Raw genomic sequence first — 20,773 nt, 5'->3', positions numbered from 1 at the left:
GTGTGGAGAAGCTTCTGGGCCTCTGGGTCACTTTCTTCTGCAGAGGTGTGTACCAGCCTCGGGGACCTGGACCTGGGAGGGCTCCGAAGGCCGTGGACCTGGCCAGCCGAGAACTCTCTTCACTTTTGTGGTGTTACTCTTGGTCTAGAGACCCTCGCGAGCTCTCTAGCTTTTGCAGATTCCTCCCACGTCCTCTGAGAAGGCACTTGGACCCCAGCCTGGGGCTCGGCTTTATCCCTTTGTGCCTTTCAATGTTTCGCTTTTTAAAAATACATTTTTCTTCATTTCAGCTGAGTCATTTTCCCCCTCCTCCTCTTCTTCTTGACACTCCTGGGAGCCGGAAGGAGCTCTGTCCCAAATCCTTGGCTCCTTCAGGCTAGATCTTTTCCAAATGTCAAGCTCTCAGGAAGCTTGGCACAGAGTGGAGTGGGCTCTGGCCCCGAATGCCTTTCCTCCCTGGTCTCTGTCAGTCTCTGCCTTCCTTTCTCATTAAAGAGGTTTATGAACCGGCTTCTCTGTGGGTGCCTTCCCTTGAGGTTTGCAGAGAGCCTGGCAGGAAGGCGCTCTGCTCCCCGGCATGGCCGCGTCGCTGCCCGGCTGAGCTTGCCACTTGGACCTCACGTCTGGCGAGAGGCGCAGCATCACGCCGCTGCTTGGAAGTCACTTTCCGACCCTAGGGAGGGTTCCCAGCTGGTTAGCTGCTGACCCCTCATGCCTGACTCAAATTCCCAGGGTGCAGGGCTGGGCCCCCCATCCTGGCCGTGAAGACTCCGTTCCCGCCCCAGAGAACCGCCAGAACAGAGCGGAAAGGATGGGGCAGCTGGTTTGGTCCGTGCTCTTGGCTTTAGGCGGAAACCTTCCAAAATGGCCAGGAGAAAAATACCTGCCATGTACATGGTGTTTCACAGTGTCCAGAGCATTTCCTCTGTGTTCAACTTCCGTAGAGCTTGAGTCATTTCATGCTCCCCACCCCCGCAAAGGAGCAGGGTAGCTGTCAGATTCCTTATTTTTAGAAGAGGAAACAGGCGTAGAAAGTTCAAATGATTTGCCAAGGTCTCAGGGCCAGTCCCAATTTACTTTTTCAGTTGTTATTTAAAAAAAAAGACATTTACCTGGTGCCGGATAAGTAAGTGGCTGGATCCCTATTCCCGTCTGTCTCCTGACTCCAAAATGACAGGCTTCTATGATTTTAACTTTGATGCCCACTCACTGATTCTATGACATGCCCATGCCCCTCACTGCGACACAAGGATATATTTGCTTTAGACGCCACAGTGAATTGAAACATCTGGTTTGACAATTCGGCACTCTTTTAGACAAGAGGTTTCACTCATTCATTCATTTATTCAAACTGTGCTGTGGCGGGGCTGCCGGGGAGACAGGAAACTGTGTACAAAAGTGTCCCCGTCCCTGTCCTCACGGTGTTTAGACCCTGGGTTGTTACAGTACCCAGGATGACGTCTAAACCCTCGTTTAGATTTGAAGACTATGCTGCAGAATCCTCTGGCCCCTCTTGGGGAAGCTGGGCCCCGTGGCAGAAGGGAGACAAACTGCCTGGAGCTGGCCTTGCCTTGAGAGGCCTTGGGGAATGAGGTGCCACGTGGAGAGACACACACAGAGAGGAAGTCCAGGGCACTGAGGCGGCATCCTGAAGGGCCCATCTGGGGAGGGGACCCTCCATCCCGGTTGCCCCAACCAGGGCCACATGGAGAAGAGATCACTCACTCAGCTGAGCTCCTTCTAAATTCTGACGCTCAAAATTGTGAGCAAAGTACTATGGTTGATTCAATCTACTAAATTTTGGGGGTAGTTTGTTAATATGGCCATAAGCACCAGGGACAGCATTGCAGGGCCTGGGCATTCTTCCTGCACAGGGCGCTTTCTGGCACCTGGGGTCCTTGGCTGAGCATGATTCCCAACTTGAGAGGGTGAGCCGGCAGGCGGTCCCCGTCCGCTTTAGCATGCCACTTCTCTTATGTGGGTGCTCCCCCTTAACTTGACGAACCATAAAAATAGTCTGGAAACTGTCTAAAGGGAAATGGAGCCAGCTGATTCTCCTCTGTACCTTGTGAACAACTGCCCTGCCTGCTGAAGTCCCCAGAGGAGCTTTTCTGGCCTCCCCCAGCTTTCAGCTCTCCCAGGCAGCCCCAACGTTGGGTGGTGGCTGGGCAGGTGCATACCCTCCAGTGCCATGAGGCTCGGGTTCTGCCAAAGGGAAGGGTCCATCCTGGGGGCGCCCATTTCACAAAGGAGCTTCGGTTGGCTTTGTGGCTTTTTTTTCCCATTCTTTTTGGGGGGTGACTGTATGTGTGTGTACTTTTGGGGGAGTGATAAAAACCGAACTGCTGATATAAGCAGCAGCGCATGCCTCCTGGCCCAAGCCTTTTGTTGCTCTTTTCTTCTCTGCTCCGTCCACAAAAAAATACTTTCACATGAAACCTGTTCTCTGGCCAAGGCTTGTCCCCTCCTCAGCAGGGGGCTTTCTTTTTTTGTTGACTTTAGAACAAATTCAGATTTCCGTCTCCAGATTTTGGGGCACGCAGCTCCAGCTTCCTTTGGAAACTTTGCTTAAATACCAGCCTATTTGGAAGCCCTTCTGCCGTCTTCCTCCCACAGCCTAAAAATTCCCCGAGCTGATGGACTGGAGCAGTCCTGGGGCTGGGGGCAGGCAGCTGCGCTTCTGAACTTGGGTGTATTGAACCCATGTTTTCACACTTACGGTGAGAGATGGCGAGTAAGGCAGAGCGGAGCCCAGCGGTGGGTTGGCATGCCACCTCTAGAGCTCGCTAGCCTTGTCATGGGCTCCAGGCTTATTAAGGTGCCTTTGAGCCTGAGTTTCCTCATGAGCAAAATGGGGTTCAGAAATAATATCTGTAAAGCACCAGGCAGTGCACGGGGCACATAAAAGATCCACAAGAAACTGCCACTGTTGTGATGAGGGTGATGATGGTGTGAAGATTCCAGGGAGCCTGGCTTCTCAGACAGGGCTGGTGACCGGGTGGGTTTGGTGGAGAAAGCTCCACCTCACGTTCTCAAAAGCCAGCCGCTCCCGACGTGCTTTCCTCAGTGGCCCTTAGGGAGAACCTTTTAAACAATCACCCATACGCACAGAAAAGTGATGAGACCCCATGATTCTCCGGTCCTCGCTCATCCGAGAAGAAAGGTGAGAGCATCAATTTTCCTTTCCATTCTAAAGCAGAACTCCTCGGAGGCCTGCTGCTATAAATCTAACAGCATAATTATTCTTTCTCTAAGCTGCGTGTAAAATAGGAATAATACTGATTGGCTTAAATTAAAAATAAATCAAACGCAGGAAATCCAGGCCTGAAGTGGGGGAAAGCATGCTGGCTCAGAGCCGCAAATTTGGGTTCAGACCTCTCACTCACTAGCCACATGGTTGGGGACAAGTTGCTTTATCTTTCAAGACCTCGGTTTCTTCACCAGTAAAATGGGGATAATATCTGCTCCTCGTGGGACATAGTCAGGATGCAAAATGCCTAGCATGGTGCCTGGCACATAGAAGGTACACTAACAGTGTGTAAAGCCTAGGAAATCGGGGACTCCAGCTCGGTTTTGCAGTGGTGAGGAAGAGCTGGGGAGGAGGGGGTGAGCTCCCCTGCCACTGCCAGGCCACTGAGCAGTTAGGATGCTGGTGTCTGCACAGGCTCAATCTGAGAGAAGTGTGGCCAGGCCCCAGGGGAGACCAGAGGGAGCTGTGACCTCCCTGATGGCCACAGGGCTGGCACTTCCAGGCTGGCTGCATGGAGCGCATTCTCCGCTTTGTCCGGGTGACAGGCAGGGTGTTGGAGAGACCCTCTGATGGAGGGGCTTCACCTAGCTCCCCTCCCTGTAAAGTGAACATCCAGCATTTTCAAAGGACTCAAAAGGCCACTCGCTCACAGCCGTCCCCTTTTGCACAGGACGTCCAAAGCCCTCTCAGACAATAACGCTGCTCAAGTGGAAGCCATTTATTTAAAACCTTTATTAATGCTTGGAGAAAAATAATGCAATGTGACAATGTACAGATCCTGTTGCCTAAATCCATAACAGAAACAGATATTATGACTTAGCAAGCTCACGTGGTGCCAATTCTGAGATCAGACGAGGTTGTTCTTCCTTAGGAAATGGCCCTGGGAGCATTGTTTTTCCATGTTATTCTAGCGAAGCTCTTTACTCGGTTCAAGTTTAAATTTCTCTCTTTGTGTGTGTGTGTGTGTGTCAAAGTCTGACTACAGTTCTGGGCTGGCGTTTTCTATTTATTTAGTTTTGGGTGTCAGCATTTCACTCTACTCAGTCCTCTCATTTCAGAATAACAGGGCTATTTATTGATACAAAGGAGAGGTGTTCAGATCATCTTGTTAAGATGCAAAGCTCAAAATAAACATTGTATCTTTATTTGGAAATCCACATCCTTCCTCAAAGGAAGGCTCATGCGTAAATCTGCATCAAGCATTAAGACCAAGGCAAGGGTCGATTTTTAACGACCACTTCGCTTACAGCTTAGAGGGTACAAATGAACGCTTAGGGGAATTTGGACTTTCCTCAGTTTTGAGCAAAAGAATCTTAGCAATAAATACTGTCATATGCTTCAAAACATTAGGAACCAGACTGAAATGACATCTGCCTGACTTGTGAGAAGAAACAAACCGGTAGTATGAAAAGCATCCGATGGAGATCAGTGAAGGGGTTCAAATGAACACGGCAAGCAGTTTTATGCCTCAGGGGGAAAACACTGAGATAATAAATACAAATGACAAATAGTTACAATCGAAGCAAAAACCGGGACGTCAGTAGGCGAACACATACAACATTTACACTGAGGAAAATATAAAAGTGATGCCTTTCACACATCCAGCCTAGGAGCTGGCGAACAAATGAACGGCTGACCCAGCAACGCGGGAGAATGTTATTGCTCCAGCTTTTGAGTGATGTGAGTGAAACGGTCAACGCGCTGCGGTGGCCTGTGCAGGAGAGAACCACGGCTTACGTTCGGTTCCCATAGCAGAGGCTGCCACACCGGTCCTCCTACCTCCTCGGGCAGAGCTGGATTAAGGGCACCATCTCCTCTGCTTCCTGCAGCTCCAGTTCTTTCTAGGTGCTTCTCCCAGCATTTCGCCCCCATCCCCCCAAGCCCCAGACGGTTTCTTTCCAACACGGATCATGAAAGATCGGGGAGCTGGCCTTCCAGCACCATGTCCACGGCAATGAGATTTTGGGTGTCTAAATACTAGCTGTTTTGGGTAAGGCATTCCTCGGAACAAATCATTTTGGAGTAGATAAATTTAGCTTCTTTCCCTCTGTCCTCACGTTGGTTTGAGGGAGAGCTAGGAGCTGATACAAATGGAGGATGCATACGTTTTGACCACTCGCTAGAACAGGGGTCAGCAAACTCAGACCAAGAGCCAAATCCAGTTGGGCACTTGTGAAATAAAATTTCGTTGGAGCAGAGCCAGGTCTATTTGTTACGTGTTGCCTGCATGCATTTGCTGCATGCTCCAACAGCAGAGATGAGTAGCTGCGGCAGAAACCATATGACCGGCCAAACTGAAAATAGTGTATTTGCTATCTGGACCTTTACAGGAAAAGTTTGTTAACCCCTGCTCTAGAAGGACCTGGCCCAGGACACCCGTCCACTCCTTGCAATCCTGTGCTCCTATTTGAGTACTGGCTACAAGGAAGGATAATCTGATAGCCTATTAGGAAAGAAAAGAAAAGGCCTCTCTCTGAAACTTTTTAGGTAACCGCCAGAAATCCGCTGCTGACACTTTCTGTTATAATCCTCGCCCTTGTCTCCTGGTATTTTCAGTTCTGTCTCTCCTCTCTGCCTTTCCTTTGTCCATTCTGACTCCTTTCCTCGTTGCTAAATTTCCAATCAGGATCTGGAATATCCCGTCCCTCAGCGATTTTCGGCAGTCTCCTCCATTGATGTAAAAGGTCGGCATTCCCTGATGGAAATTACTGAGTTGTCTCCATTCTCCTCTCCCCTTTTGCAATCCTCCAGCACAGAGAAGGCAGCCTTCCAACTTGGCCTCACGGAGTCCAGGGCATGGTGCTTTATCGATCTTGGCTGAGGGTCCAGGGGAGATAAGGAGATGCTGAGGGACGTGTCAAACGTACTCCTTGTGTGTGCATTGTCCTCCAGGCGTGGGGCTTGCCCTAAGTGGCTCCAAGCCCACGCCAGGCAGTCAGGTGGACGGCTGCATTGGTTGTCGATTCCTTTTAAAACAGCACTTAAAAAATGAGCCCCAAAAGATGGGCTGGCTTTTTTTTCCCCATTGAGCTGGTTTTAATGACCCAGTTGCCTTATTTGAAAGCCATTTATTTAGACGACAGATATGCAGATGTAACTGGATAAATAAAAAAGTGAAATCGAGACTTGAAGCAGTGGTTAAGGTACAAACACACAGGGGCCACTCCCTCAGACAGGGGCCTCCCGACAGAACAATGGCTCAGAAATTACACTTAGAACCCCCGCCCGCCCCTGTCAAGCAGCTGCAAACCTCGAGGTCCCATGCAAGAAACTGAATTTTGGTTTGGCACCAAGCACCCACACGGTCCCGCCTCCTTGCCACCCCTCTCCTGATTCTTAAGATTTTCACATCCACGCCTGACCAGAATCCGGCTGCTCTCCGCCAGGACAGCACCAGAGCTAGGGGGTGGGGACCGGCACCAAGCGCGTGGGCCAGCCCAGGTGGGCCGCTTAACCTGCGCCGTCCCCGCTCCACCTCCCCCACAGCAGAGTAAACAGCAGGCCGCTGACCCGGGGCCCAGGGCTCTGCAGGTGGAAGGAAGACAAAGTTGCAGGGATGACACGTGGCAGCCCCACTTGAGGATGGGCAAGGGCGGAACCCACCGGGCACAGCCGAGACCTTGTTGCTGCCCAGGGCGTCTCCGCCTCACCTGTTCATCCACTAACACACACCTTCATCAAGTCTGCGAGCCTCACCAAATCCTGCGAGCCACATCCCCCCTCTTTAATGGCAAATGTTTTGGAATGTCCATAGAGAAGAAAATGGACGGCGTGGCGGAAAGATTTCCTGGCCAGGCTTTTCGTTTCACCTTCGGATATCGGAATACTCAGACTGTTCGTCCTCCCACTCGCTGCTTCCAGAAGTTCCCTGGGCCCCATGGCTGCCCGCTCTCCCCCGGGTGTGGGTGTTTGGGTGGCTCTTGCTACCTCGCTCGCCCTTGGCACCTCGGCCGGTCTCCTGACTACTGGGTTCCGAGAGGTGGTGACCCGCTTCCTCGTGGTGGGCCCTGGAGAGCCTGGCTCTGTCCCCCTGGAGCCGGCGCTCGGGGGGCACGGTGGGGGGCCTCTGGATGGCTGAGGTGCAGAAGCTCAGGATGGAGCACAGGCTTCCCCAGCTCTGCTCGCACTGAGCCTGCACGCTGTGGGTGATGGCCTCCTTCACCTCCTCCCCGCAGGTCAGCAGCAGGTTCACCAGGTCCACGTAGGGTCTGGAGAGCAGAGAGAGCGAGAATGGAACCAGTCCCGAAGGGGCCCCGAGGGCAGGGACAACACCAGGGAAGACAGAAGTGGCCAATGCTCTGCTTGGGCTTGGCTTAGTGAAAGAGCTTTCTGGAAGTACCCAGCCTTTATCCATATTGTTTGGATCCGGGTCTCAACTACCACTTACTGGGTGGCCAGGTACCAGGCTCCATGCCACGCACTGGAGAGTGAGAGGTCGGGGACAGAGCCCATCACGAGGAAAAAGGCCAGTGACAATTCACAGGTGCCTGTGGTAAAAGGAAGGGCCTCAGGGGAGGGAATGCTGCATAGGGCGGCTGTGGGAACAACGAGGAGAGCAAGAGAGCCGGGGGCCTGTGTGGGGCATGCTAACCAGGAGAGTTTCAGTAGGCGTGGAGCTGGGTCTTGGGGGCCAGGGAATAATATTGAGGCAAATGGTGGAGGGCCTTAAATACCAAACTGAGGAGCCTTTTTGGCAGGGAAGGAGAAGCCATGGAAGATTCAGGGCTTGGGAGCCCTACTTCGCCACCTTGCCCGTGGTGTTGGCAGGGCTGGCTGGCCTTGCAGGGTGCCACTATCCTGGGTGAGCCTTCTCCAAGTGAAGCTCCCAAGAAACCACTCTCCCAGTGTCTGTGTTTGCCCCTGGTTTAGGCTCATGAGGAGAGGGCGTTTTTGGAAGTTACTGGATGCACTCCCCTCTGTTCCTGGAGGAGTCTGGAATAGGTGGAGTGGGTGGGAGGAAGACCGCCTCCCTGGGATGTCCTTTCCCATGGAGCTCTTCTCGTTCTCGGCAGTTGAGGCTGGGGAGTGGGGCTATCCAAGCATCCCTATTCTTCCAAGCTGGGCTTCCCCAGAGCTGAGGGGACGGCTGGCCGCGAGGGGCTGTGTGTGGAGAACGAGAGCCAGCTGTCTGTGAAAGAAACACGCCTGGTTCCGGCGGGGAGAGCCAGCTGCTCGGGCCATTCCAGCTGCCCTGGGCTGTTCTCTAGGAATGACCACGTTCGTGGGAACCTTCCTCCTGGGGGTGGGGGTGTGTGCCCAAGGCGGGGGCAGTGTGCCTGCTTTTTATATTTATGAGTCCATCTGGTAAGAGTGTCCCAGCAATGGGCTCTCATGGCCTGCTCACTGAGCCTTTCTTATATCTCACTGGCCTTTTAAAAGCCCCAAGGGGGGTATGGAATGTTTCATGAGGCTAACCAGCATTCTTAAGCAGTCCTCGGCTAGCAAAGTTTCTGGATGTATCTGACCGTGAGCCTCGCAGCTCTGGGTCATCACTACGGGCAGGGAAATCACTCTGGACCACGAGGTCATTTACAAGAAGGAGCAAGACTTTTTTCCTCTGTGAGCCTGGACCACCTGGCTGGCTGCGTTACGGCCCGTTGAATCTTTTCTTTGCAAGCTGGCAGTTGTCGCGATACAGGAAGGGCAGGTTGTGTTTTAAGACTTGTGAAGTCGTTTACTGCCATTTTTATGAATTAATCTTCAAGTTGCAATTGAGTGAACTGTCCTTATTTCAGAGATGTAAAAATGCGGGGAGGAAGTGGCTTTTGGAAGCTTCTGGGCTGGGAAGGCCTGGGGCTGGGCTGACAGTGCAACGGAGGAATGTTCTGGCTGATAGAGATCAAGCTGCCTTTTAAGGCCTACTTGATGCCTTTGGAGTCAGAGAGTCTGTGCATGGCTGATGGACAGGGTGCTGCAACCCTCTAAGGCAGGCCCCTAGAGTGACAACGACAGTGATAAACTTGTCATCCTGGGGCCACACCAGGGAAACGCTCAGTGCCTGTTTGTTTCCATCTTTTGAGAACTAGCTCCTGACGGCCTCACGGACTGCATCTGCTGCCGCAGCGTCAGGATTGCAGCCCCCGATGGGACCTGCCACTCCTCTGGGGCTAGATGAGCAAATGGCAGTGGCTGAGAACGAGAATCTCTGTCTTTTCAGGACACTAAACCGATGCTTCTCTTCAAGTTTCTTTCCCCAGAGTAAGGGGAGGGGAATGGACTATTGGGAGTGGACGGACTGCCCCCTGGCCGCCTTCCCCAGGGCATTCTGCCTGCCACACGAGCTCGCAGAACCCCAAGGCGGATCTGAGAAGGCTGGACCAGCCCCAGCTCTCCTCTGCCCTTGGCGCTCTCTCCTGCGGAGAAAGCTGTGAACCGTGGGGAGGGTGTGTTAATCTGAGCTGTGTTTCAAGCTGGCGTGGTGCCTTCTCAGGCTGCAAGCTCAGCCCGTGTCTAATGACAAACCCCAGCTCCCTTAACTGGGTGTCAGCAAGGCTAAAGGATTTTAAAAAATCCTTCGAGGGGGACGTGCCTGGAGGCTGCCAGTACCCAGTGACAGGCTGTGTGGTGGCCAAGACGGTTGATGTGAAGGTGGGGTGGGGGGGTGAGGGGAACGAGGCAGGGTGCAGAGCTTGAAGGGAGCCACTCTAACTGCATATGGGTGTGTCAGCATGGACAGGGGTTGGGCTGAGGATGGGGGGTGATGTGGATTTTGGGGTGACTGTGATTTCCTCCTCTCTAAAGTGAAAAGCAAATTCGGTTCTCAGTTTCTTGTCTGTGACTAAGGCCACACGTTCTCAAATGGTCTTCTTGATATTTGGGGACTGATGGGATCCTTTGTGCCAAAATCAGCTAAGATCATTAAAAAAACAAAAAATTCAGGCAATTCAGCTTGAAGTACAAGTTGATGCACTGCGTAGTTGTGGCCTCAGAAGGGAAGGTAGTGGAGGGTGTGGGGAGCTGGAGTTAGGCGAGACCAGCAGCCGAGAGGTGCTGCCTTAGCAGTGGGGAGAGGACTTGTGTGCAGCCACAGCAAGTGTTCTTTTATTTATTTATTTATTTATTTTGAGGAAGATTAGCCTTGAGCTAACTACTACCAATCCTCCCCATTTTTGGTGAGGAAGACTGGCCCTGAGCTAACATCCATGCCCAACTTCCTCTAGTTTATATGTGGGACGCCTGCCACAGCATGGCTGCTTGCCAAGTGGTGTCATGTCCACACCTGGGATCCGAACCAGTGAACGCGGGGCTGCGGAGAAGCGGAATGTGCGAACTCAACTGCTGTGCCACCAGGCCAGCTCCAGTGAGTGTTCTTAAAAGAGGCCCAGGGGACCGGCCCCATGGCATAGTGGTTAAGTTCAGCACACTCTGCTTCAGCGGCCTGGGTTTGCAGGTTCAGATCCTGGACGCAGACCTACAGTCAGCCATGCTGTGGTGGCAACCCACATATAAAGTGGGGGAAGATTAGCACAGATGTTAGCTCAGGGCAAATCTTCCTCAAGCAAAAAAAAAAAAAAAAAAAAAGGAAAAAAGAAAAAATAGGAGGATTGGCAACAGATGTTAGCTCAGGGCTAATCTTCCTCAGCAAAAAAAAATAAAAAAATAAAAAAAATAAAAGAGAGACCCAGGCTTCCCTTTGGCGTGGGCCACCTGCATTTCCAGAGCAGGCTGGGGTGGGGGCTACGTGTTCATTCTAAATGATGTGAGGGGCCCTTTGGAAAGAAGGGTCTCATGGCCCCATGGCCTGTGTTTCCATGGAGGAGACACCAGAAAGCTGCAGCACTTTACCCCATTTTAAATTGCAGGGGGTACAAAAAATTTCAAAACCTTCAGTTTTCCCAAAGACTTTTCTTCAAAAAGACAAAGTCTTCTTGGCTCTAGGAGCTTAGAAACTAGCGCCCCATCACCTATTCTTGAGGCTAATAAACTATCTCTAATGGACAGTGAGTTGAGGACACACAAACTTCATGAGTTTCTCATCCACAGGGCATTTGCCTCTTCTAGGGGCACCTTGAAGGAAGGGAATTTCACAGCATATATCCTTATTGCATTCATTGCATATATCCTTCTGCAACAGGGATATATCTGAGAAAAAAGAAAACCCTGCCACATATGGGGACAGAGCAGGCCAGGAGCAAGGAAGCTTGAGGTCTATTCCTGACAACTGGCTTCACTCATATATATCAATTCCCAAGCTGGAAAGTAGGAATCAAATCTCAGAGCAAGATCTTTACCCTCTGAGGGTCACTTTCCTCCTCTGTTAAGTGGGGATAGTAATCTCTATCTCCTAGTGTTGCTGGGAAGGATAAATGAGATGACCCAGGGCAAGTCTCTGGCCCAGGGCCTGCCCCACTCAAAAAATGATAGCTACCGTCACTGTTGTTATTGTTGCTGTTGTTTCTTTACAGGTATTTGGAAGAGTAAAAAATATTTTATCAGGCATTAGTGTAATTCAAGGAAAAGGCAACGTTCTTTTGCTCTTGGCAAGAGCTGCCTGCAGAGACGCACAGTGTCTTATCCTTCTAACACTGCACCAGGGGCGTGGCAAGATACCTAGAACCTCATCACCAGCAGAAAGTGACAGGTGATGGCTGCTGTCCTCCAGGATCTCAGTGGTGTGGGTGGTGGGATAGCCTGTTTGGTGACATAGCTTGGGGCAGGCCATAGCAGAACTAGGAGCAAGAGTTCATAACGTCGTATTGATTTGGCCCATTGAGTCACTGTGGAAAGACCAATGGTGCCATCAAGGTGGCAGTGACGTGTACTGGTCTGCTTAGCTGGTGGCTTACTTTCTGCCCTGCGTCTCCGAGGAAGAGGCCATTGTGACCTTCAGGGGCTGTCGGCCAGGCTTCATGTTAGAGCACTTATGTACCCACACGCTTTACCACTCTGCCAAATTTAGGTTCCTAGAGGTGGGATTTTTTTAAGGAATGAGATGTCCTGGGTTTATTATTGAATAGCAAGTCTTCAAATAAGTAAGTTCCTATTTCCTCACTTTGGCATAAAGGTGTTTAGCTGATTAAAGTTTTTGACATTTGCTTTACATTTTCTCTGACAGGGCATTAATGTGTCAGAGAATGGGAACTGGACCTTCGGAGGGAGAGGAGAGCTTCTGGAAGCAGGAAAACAGCCACTGCTCTCAGCGTTGAAGAGGGAAGTGCCGGAGCTGGACTGCTGGCTCCCAGTCCCGGCTCTGCCTCTCATCGCCGTGTGATCTTCATCTCAGCGAGCTCCATTTTCTCTTCTGTAAAATGGTACCTAGCTCACGGGGCTGCTGTGAGGCTCAAGTGGAAAATTCATCCAGGACCCTTGGCTCAATGCCTGGCGCTTAGTAAATGCCCAACAAACGTTGTCAGCTCGCGGTTGTGTGTGGAGCACCTCCACAGCTACTTGGAAGACATGGGGAGCTGCTGGGACCTTGGCTGAGGGCAACACGAAGGGTAATTCTGAATCCTACATGTTTCACGCGTGTAAAAAAGATTTCCCGTTTCTATGGCTTATGATTCTGAAACCGACGCTGGAAATTTCTCTCACTTTTCCTGAAGGCCAGCAGGAAAGGGACTCCCTGGGGAGTCAGTGCAGCTTTCCGAGGTAAACCACAACCTTCCCCATTTGACGGGAGTGTCCCACCTCTAAAAACGAGTCCCTCGAACCGAACCGGGTAGGACTCTCCTCCAGCCCCGCTGTGGGCCGCCCCTTCCCCTGTGCAAGCCGAGCCCCCTCCCCCAGCCGCGTGGGGCAGCACTCACTCGTGCAGCAGTAAGTCCTTGAAGTGAATGATCTCCACCATCACCCGCGTGTTCTCCTGGGCGGCAGAGCACAGATCGTGCTTGAGGTAGCATTCCCGCTGTAACTGGAACACCATTTCCTTAATGGCGGGGCACTTCCGGCTTATGCAACCGAATCTGTGCCGCAGAGCGTGGGCCTTACACTTCAAGGCATCTTTGATGAATGACTTGCCCTGAGAAGAGAGAGGACAGAGAAGGGAGAGAGAGGCAGAAGAGACAAGCCCTGTTACACGCTTAGCCATTTACCCATCCTGGGCTCACACAGGATTTTTCTGACAGCTGAATCCCAAGACCCCGCCTCAGACTGATGTCCTTGCAGGTGACAGGCCGACGCTCCATCAGGAGGTACATCCAGAGTGACATGATACCTCTGGCATTTGGCCAAAAAGGATGTTACTTCCGGAGACTGACAATCTGCCTCCTTCCTCCCCAGCTGTTGCACTAGTTTCCCTGTCCTGGGGCTTCTGCGGCTGTCTGTCCTCGGGGCAGCCCACGGTTGGCTGTTTGGTGGCAACTGGTCTGGAACAAGGGGAGTTTGGCCAGACATAAATCCAGGACTCCGTGGTGGTTCCCAGCAGGAGTTTTTCCCAAGTGGAAGGTGCCTGCTTGTCCAGATCTCACACCTTCCCTTTTTCTTCTGTTCCACGAGTCACGTCAAGATGGGGTGCTAACCTCGCCTCCCCCATCTGCCTCAGTGTCTCCCGCTGCCCCCAACCCAGACTCTCATCTCCTCCTCTCCTTTAAGGAGGAGCATTCTTTCCCTTTTTGAAAACGATTTGACTCCTTTAAACTGTTAGGATTACTGCCTCTAAAAGGCCGGCCTGGCACCCTGCCTGGCAGCATCTGGAGTCTGAGCTGCCCAATGGACAGCCCCTCCCCCGTGCTCCCTGCCTTTGAGCCGCTGCGGCAGCCAGGCATACATCTGGCCTACAGTTCTCTTTCCTGGCAACTCCATTAGATTGTTCTTATCCTAGAAAGGAGACAGCTGTTGGGGGTGTGGAGGCGAGCTGGCCGTCAGCTCCCTTATCAACCTCCCGGGGCAGAGAGGCATTGTGGGATACCTACCCTGGGATCCCAGCACCCTCCATCGCTATAGAAACAAGCTGTTGTGGGAGAGGTCGTCCCTGTGTTTTTAGACAGACCCGGAAGTAACGGAGTTGAGAAAGTAAAGGGGTTTGGGTTGGAGGTGGGAAGCCAGCCAGCACATTTACTTCGGTTCTCTCCTTTAGAAGCAGTTGAAATGGCTACAGTTTGCATCTGACCACTGAAAAACCACCTCCTCGTGGCCCCCTTTCCTCTGAGTCTCCAGTGGGAGCCAAATAGGATGGAGGGTGGGGTGTGCCAATTTATTAAGTAGTTATGTGCTGAGAACCGACTGGAAAGGGATGCTCCTAACTTGCGAACGAACTCTTGTTGGTTGAGAAGAAGAGGAAGATGAATGCAGGCGCGGGCTGCAGCGATGGTATCCTCCCCTGCCATCCTGTGGGATGCCTTTAAACACACATCTTTCCTCCGGATTTCCCATTACGTTTCCTAATTCCAGTTAATCCAGGAGGGATGCTTTACTAGGGAGCCTCAAGGAGTTCAAACGCTCTACCTCTTTCCTTCCCTGGCTTCTGTTTCCCCTCCTGCCACCCCACATCCTCTGTAGCGTAGGCTGCCAGCCTGGTCGCATCCCTTTCTGGTTCCCAGGACTTGCTTTGTCAGGCTCTCTACAGGATGTCAGTAGATGGTGACTGGTGACGTTCATAAATCACTCCTAAACTGTTGGGCTCATCCAGACGTTGTCATCGCTCTCTGATGAAATGGGAGAGGAAGGCTATACCTTCTTATAACAGGGTGCTTCACCCTGAATATGTGGGCTGGGAAGGGCAGGAAGAGGGTGAGCCCAATGCGTGTGCCATCTGAAATCTATTTGGATTGCCAGCACTGGAGCCACAAGGTTGCTTGTTGGTCCTGTTCCTGCCCCACACAGCAACTGGGCTTTATCCTTGCCACCCTGGGATCACCGAGATGGGTCAGGCCCTGACGGTATTTATTATACAGAGCAAAAGAAACACGCAGAATTGTAGGACTTAGTCAGGATTTTGACTTTTCAAGTTGGGAGAGGATGGTCTGCTATTTAGGAGGAAGAAATTCTGCTCTTCTGGAGGCCCTGAATTATCCACTGTGTTGCCTGCCCACACAGCCACCACGAGATGATGAATTTCTATGAATTTTATGTCCTCTATCCTTGCCTATTAGGTGAAAATAGCTTTTGGAATGTATAATTGGAGTTCATGCCCTTCCCCCCCCCCAACCTACTGTTCTCATCATCATGGGCCTTGCAGACTGGGCTCTGGGTGGTCAGACATAATGCGTCCCCTTAGAAGATGTCTGTCATTTATTATGACTTGTCTTCTCTGCTAAGAATCCTCAGATGATTATTAAAGTTGGTCTCCATTCCCCTCTGCCAGTGTAGACACAGCTTGAGAGTGGAGAAGGATTTAGCCTCCAGGACAGCTCCAGAGTGCAGACCCCAGGAGTGGAGTAGGGAGGCTCTGGCATCCTGCTGTACACTTAGAATGTCCTAGAATGTCTCTCGCAAGCACTAAAGCACACCACAAAGATCAACGAAGGAAATCTGTTAAAGAGTCTTTCCAACAAACATTTCAGTCATGCTCCGCTAACCCCAAATGTTCTTCTTGCTCTGTGTGGTTTTACCTGAGCATCAAATTTTCCAGCGTTGTGCAGAAAAGTCATGCAAATCCCATGTAAGCCCCGTATCTCACAAGAGTTGTTCTCGAAACATTCAAACACGCCACACCCCACATCGCCAGCGTTGACCAAACAGTGCTGGATTTCCGCTAAAATGAGAATTACATACAAATATATACAAAATTCTCAGCCACGCTGGGGCGTGCAGAGAGCTCGGCTGAAATAAAAGTAATGACTAAAAGAAAATTTAAGGGAAAAAAAAAAGTTAGAAATGACTATTTCAGGATCTAAAAAGCCAGGGAGAGGAAATGTCATTATTTAATCTACTTATGAAAATATCAGTATTTGTACATATTTGTAAAAAATTAGCCAAACCTACATTACAAAAAAAATCACAACCGTAAGTTAGGTCTCGGCACTCCATTTTCCATCTTTCCTGTCTTATTAAAGGTTTAGTGGGAATACTTAGTTTGAGAGCAGAAGATATGGGAGCTTTCTAAACCCACAGACAAAAATCAGGTTTCAAACGACGAGTTTGCTCTCTCCCTTAGGTACCTCATCAATGAAATACCCTTCTCTACTTGGAACTCGAAGCTGCTGCTATGAACTCACAGCTATTTCCTTCCTGACCCCCAAATGAGAGCGTCCAAAAAGCAGTTTCAATTCAGCTTTATGATTCAACACCTAAAAATCAAAACAAAATTCCTATTAAGGCAGCGTCTCCAAACCGTCCGCATTAAAAATATCAGGCTGTGGAAGCTGCGGTTTGAGAGCAGCCTGGGGAATCAGGTCGGGGGAGGGGGGGGCTAGCCTGCAGAAACGCACCCACCGCGCCCAGAGAGGCTCCCTTTAAATAGAGATCCGGTGGGAGATGTCACTCAAGCCTCTACGATTCCTGAGACCCGGGAGCCTGCCGTCCTCCTTCGCAGAATGTGGCCCTAATTGGGCTCTCTGAAAGGAGACTGAGGGAGTCAACTGTCAGGCTACGCAAAGCTTCTCCTCCTTCCCACCCCCCTACCCAATTCCCTGACTTAAACCAACCACAAAATTACATCAGAAAAGTATATTTTGGAAGAAGGGCGGGGTCGGAGTAGATAATCCGCATTCAGATTAAATCTACCGAGAGAATGAGGGGTGTGCATTTGTTGAGGGTCACCAACTACTGAGAATCACTTTCGATCCTCAGGGAAGGCGCTGGAGGGAGGGAAGGGTAGGCGAGGGTCCTAGGACGAACCGGGCGCTGGCGCCCGCACGTGGAGGTGGGAGGCTTCCGGGAGATCCCACGCGCGGCCCCGGCGCGCCGGGCAGGAGCGCGCAGGGCCGCGAAGCACTCGCTCCGGGCGTCCCTAATGGGCGCTCGTGCATTCCTGCTCGTGCGGCGAGCGCACGCACGCCGCCACCGGGTTCGCAGGCCCCGCGAATAAAGGGAGGGCCGCGAAGAGCGAAGGGGCTGGACGCAGATTTTCTTACTCTCTCGGGAGCTGGGAGAAGGGCCAGCCGCGTGCCCTGCACGCCTGGCTCTGCTCGGCAGCTTGCCGGTGAGGAGAGAGCTGGCTGAGGAGAGGCGGCGCATGGCTCGGGCCGTGTCACCATTGCTTCCCTTGCTGACCTGCCCTGGAGCGGAGGACGGCGGCAGCACCGCAAAGGTACGCTTTGCGCCATCCCCTCCTTCCGAAAGGAATGCCTCCAAGGAGAAAGTTCTCAGTGCAGTTTGTTTCGCCTACCAAGTTCTCGGATGTCGGGCATCTTTTGAGAAGGGGGAGAAGCGGTCCTGCTGCGGCCCGCCGGCTGGGAAGAGAAGTTCGCCGGGTGCAGGGCGCAGCCCGGCTCCGGGGACCCTCCGTACCTCCTGCGGGCTGGTCAGGATGGAGCAGGGAGCTTTGCACCGATCCCGGGACTCCGGGGCCGGAACTGGTCTCGTCAGGCACTGCCTCATTTACCCTCAACCCCGGGGAGGGCAGCAACAAGTCCTGCCCCGGCCATTTCATCACCCTACCAGCACGTGCGGATTCCGGGCGCGCGGAGCCCGGCGCGGACCTCGCCTCGCGCTTTCCTTTGCACGTCCCACGCCACCCCAAGAGTTTGCGCGGCCCTGGGTGGGCGCCCAGTTCCGGGCGAAGCTCCTGGGGCGCGCTGCGTGGGTGCACGGTGTTGTCTCCTAAGAGCTCCTCGCCGCGGGGGCGCACGCACTTACCTGTGTTCTGCAGGGACAGACGGCCTTTCTGCTGGGAGCCCCTGTCTTGGGGACCCTCGGGCGGATGGGTGGCGTCGGTCCCTCGCGCCGGGTCGAAGGCGGCCAACACCAAAGCCAGGGTCATGAACTGGCCCAGCCGCTCGGTACACATGGTTCTTGGTGTAAACCTCCCGCCCGGAGATCTGGATTCTTTGTGCTCCCCTCCTCCTCTTCCTCCTCCTTCGCCGTTTCCCCTCCTCCTCCCACTCTTCCTCCTTGCTCGCCTTTTCCCTCCTCGCGGCCGCGGCTCGGATAGAGGTTACCCAGCGCCCTCCCGTAGCTCTCCCGAGAGCATGTGACCAGGCCGTTAGCAGCGCCGCGAGTGCCCGGCAGTGGCAGGGATGGTGCCTCAAATATCCCTGGAAGCTCTGGTGTCACTTGAATGAAGGAGTCGAGCAGGTGTTGTCCCGGCGGCTGGACCAATCCGAGACCCCCGCCCATTTGACAACACGGCCGGGAGGCGGGGCCTGCGCCCAACTACTACACGAGGAAGCGGAGCGCCGCCGGGAGCGCCGGACAAAGTTGGCGACCTGGCGGCGGCCACGCGTTTGCGTGCGTGTCTGAGTGTGTGAGCGCGGCCGGAGATGCGTGCGCGTGGGCGGGTGCTCCAGGGCAATGGCCGAACGGACTTAAAAAAATAAAAGCGAATCCCGGCTCCGGTTGCAGCTAAGGAAGGGCGAGAGGGGACGTTCTGCGCTGGAACAGCGTTCCTCCCCCTCCCCTGGGCCCCTGGCTCGCACCACACCCGCATCGTGCTGGGAAAGTTTCCTCTTTCCGACGTTTGGAATTCAGTGAGATTCCCAGCTCCGAGGCCTTGACAGATTGGAGGCGTTTCCTGGGCACAGTGATGCTGGGGGCAAACTGAGTACATATGGAAATTCCTGGTGTTGTGACGCTTTGCATTAAAAAAACCCCTCAAACTATTTAAGATAGGAGCGGAAGCTCTAGATACAGGAGTTGGCCTGAAAACTGCCCCATCTTGCCCCTTCCTTTTTGCCCCCCTTTGGTGGTGGGCCGTGCAATACCTAGGGTGCCAGTTTCTCGCCCCTCCTCCAATCCAGACGGATTCCAGGCTGGGCTGCAGGGATTCAGGTGACAGACTGGACTTGCATCATTTCCAGGCGGGTGGCAAGGAGGCCCAGGCAGCCCTGAGTCAGCCCGCCGCGGAGCATCGCGTGCCCCGGAGGCCGGCGCTTGAAAGGCAACTTTCCGCGTCTCCAAACACACTCTTCCATTTTCCCAAAGCGCTACTCGCCGCTCAGCTCCGGGTTCCCTTTTTTACTCTCCAGACTTCGGATGGAAATGGTTAAAACAAACAAACAAAAAACCCCAACCAAACCAAAAGACAAAACCTGGGGAAATTCTTTCCATCTCCTCTCCTTTCTTGCTCGAGCTCCCTCCCCAAGCACTGCCGGGGCTGCATTGCCCCTGCTTCTTTCTCCCTAGGCCGGTGGAAGCAGGGAGAAAGTTGGGCGCCGCTCGGAGCGCCTCTTCTCCCGCTGTGTGTGTACGTGTGCACGCTCACGTCTCCCCGGCGCCGGGGCCGGGGACAGGAACTGCTCCGGGCATCGTCAGTCCGACGGCGCAGCTCTGGGGGCTCGCAGGGCTGGAGGAGGGCGGGGACGCGAGCGCTGAGGCCGAGTGCCCTGCGGCACTTACCCCGGGTTGTTGCGTCCTCGCCCCTCCCCCGCCGCCTCCACCCTCCTCCTGGAGAACAGGTGAGCCCGGGTACCAGCTCCCGTCCCCATCCCCCACCCCCGCCCCGCTCCCTGCCCGCGCCCTCTGCGGTAATGCTCTGGGGAGGTTTCATCACCCACTGCCCGCGGCGACGCGGCCCTGGGTCTCCGCGGTGGGGCGCACTGCGCGCCTCGTTGGGGCCGCCATGTGACACTGTTGGGGGAGGGGGTGCGGAGACGCTTCGGCCAGGTCATCCTCCGGCCGCCTTTCGGCTTCCAAAGCTTCCCTTCCAGGGTCTCGGCTGCACTCCGGCACAGGGAAGGCGGAGGCAGGGGTGGGGGCAGGGTGGCCGCTACTGCCCGCAGTCGCCCGGCGCGCGCGGCGGGTGGAGCGGCCTTGAGTCGGGGGGGAAGGGGAGGAGGGGGTGGGGAAGGCGCCTTCGGAATGGCCTCTCCTCCGGCTTGCAGCGCCAGAGAGCGGCTGTCCACCATCCGCGCCCGACTTTCAGAGCACCAATAAATGGTCCCTTTGAAGGTCCGAGTCTCCAGCGGTGGCAGGAAACTGCTCGCACCCATGATTCCAACAGTAGTTACTTCTTGCAGACTGCGATCTTTTGTGGAAGGAGGTGGGGTCCAAGTACGTTAAAATAGGGGTGGTTCGCGTTGCCCCCCTGCCTTTGTTTGCATAGTTAACTTCGCTTCCTTTATTAGTTTATGAAAACCCATCTCCTGTAGATCCCAAAAGACAGAACATAGCAAACAGCGGCATTCGGGCCTCGCGGAACCCCAGAGTCTCCTGGGTCGGCTTTGTTCCCGTGGAGCCTCTTTTGTAGGTGAGAACATGAGCAATATTGGCATTAAAAAGGGCATCTGTTCACCTGGTTCTTTGAGCACAGAAATAGGAGAGGTCCAGAGGGTTGGGAGCAAGCCCACCTTTGCTGGATGCAAGCCCTCTGAGTCTGCTTGATAGAAGAGTCTGAGGGCACCTAGAGCCCCAGCCGGGCAGAAGGAGCTCTCTGGGCCCCCTGCCTGCCTGTGGCCTTTGCCTGGGCACTGCCACCATGAGGCCCTGGGGCTGCCCTTAGAGGACCTACATAATTTAAAAATTCATCTTTTTGCTCCAGCTTCACAG

The 20,773-nt window shown here is 53.4% G+C and overlaps 1 protein-coding gene across 1 annotated transcript; it reads right to left on the bottom strand.

Moving 5' to 3' along the window:
- Window positions 1–3,963: 3,963 nt before the first annotated feature.
- On the bottom strand, window positions 3,964–19,122 carry STC2 (stanniocalcin 2). The gene is made up of 5 exons (XM_046668218.1): window positions 18,991–19,122; window positions 17,927–18,826; window positions 15,739–15,881; window positions 12,997–13,208; window positions 3,964–7,458 (listed from the first exon to the last, which is right to left on the bottom strand). Exons 2-5 carry the CDS (start codon window positions 18,075–18,077, stop codon window positions 7,056–7,058), a joined length of 909 nt encoding a protein of 302 aa, XP_046524174.1. The 5' UTR covers window positions 18,078–18,826; window positions 18,991–19,122; the 3' UTR covers window positions 3,964–7,055.
- Window positions 19,123–20,773: the final 1,651 nt, after the last annotated feature.

The sequence above is a fragment of the Equus quagga genome, chromosome 7 (assembly GCF_021613505.1).
Source record: "Equus quagga isolate Etosha38 chromosome 7, UCLA_HA_Equagga_1.0, whole genome shotgun sequence".
Classification (NCBI taxonomy): Eukaryota; Metazoa; Chordata; class Mammalia; order Perissodactyla; family Equidae; genus Equus; species Equus quagga.
Note: the sequence above shows the minus strand (reverse complement) of the source record. Positions and strands in the feature narration are given on the sequence as shown.

What these genes read in the sequence shown, in the direction of transcription:
- STC2 (XM_046668218.1), bottom strand. Translation starts at nt 18,077, where the DNA reads ATGTGTACCGAGCGGCTGGGCCAGTTCATGACCCTGGCTTTGGTGTTG. An exon ending in TCTGTCCCTGCAGAACACAG is followed by an intron (nt 15,882 to 17,926) that starts GTAAGTGCGTGC and finishes TTCTCATTTTAG; the next exon opens with CGGAAATCCAGCACTGTTTG. An exon ending in CTGGAAAATTTGATGCTCAG is followed by an intron (nt 13,209 to 15,738) that starts GTAAAACCACAC and finishes CTCTCTTCTCAG; the next exon opens with GGCAAGTCATTCATCAAAGA.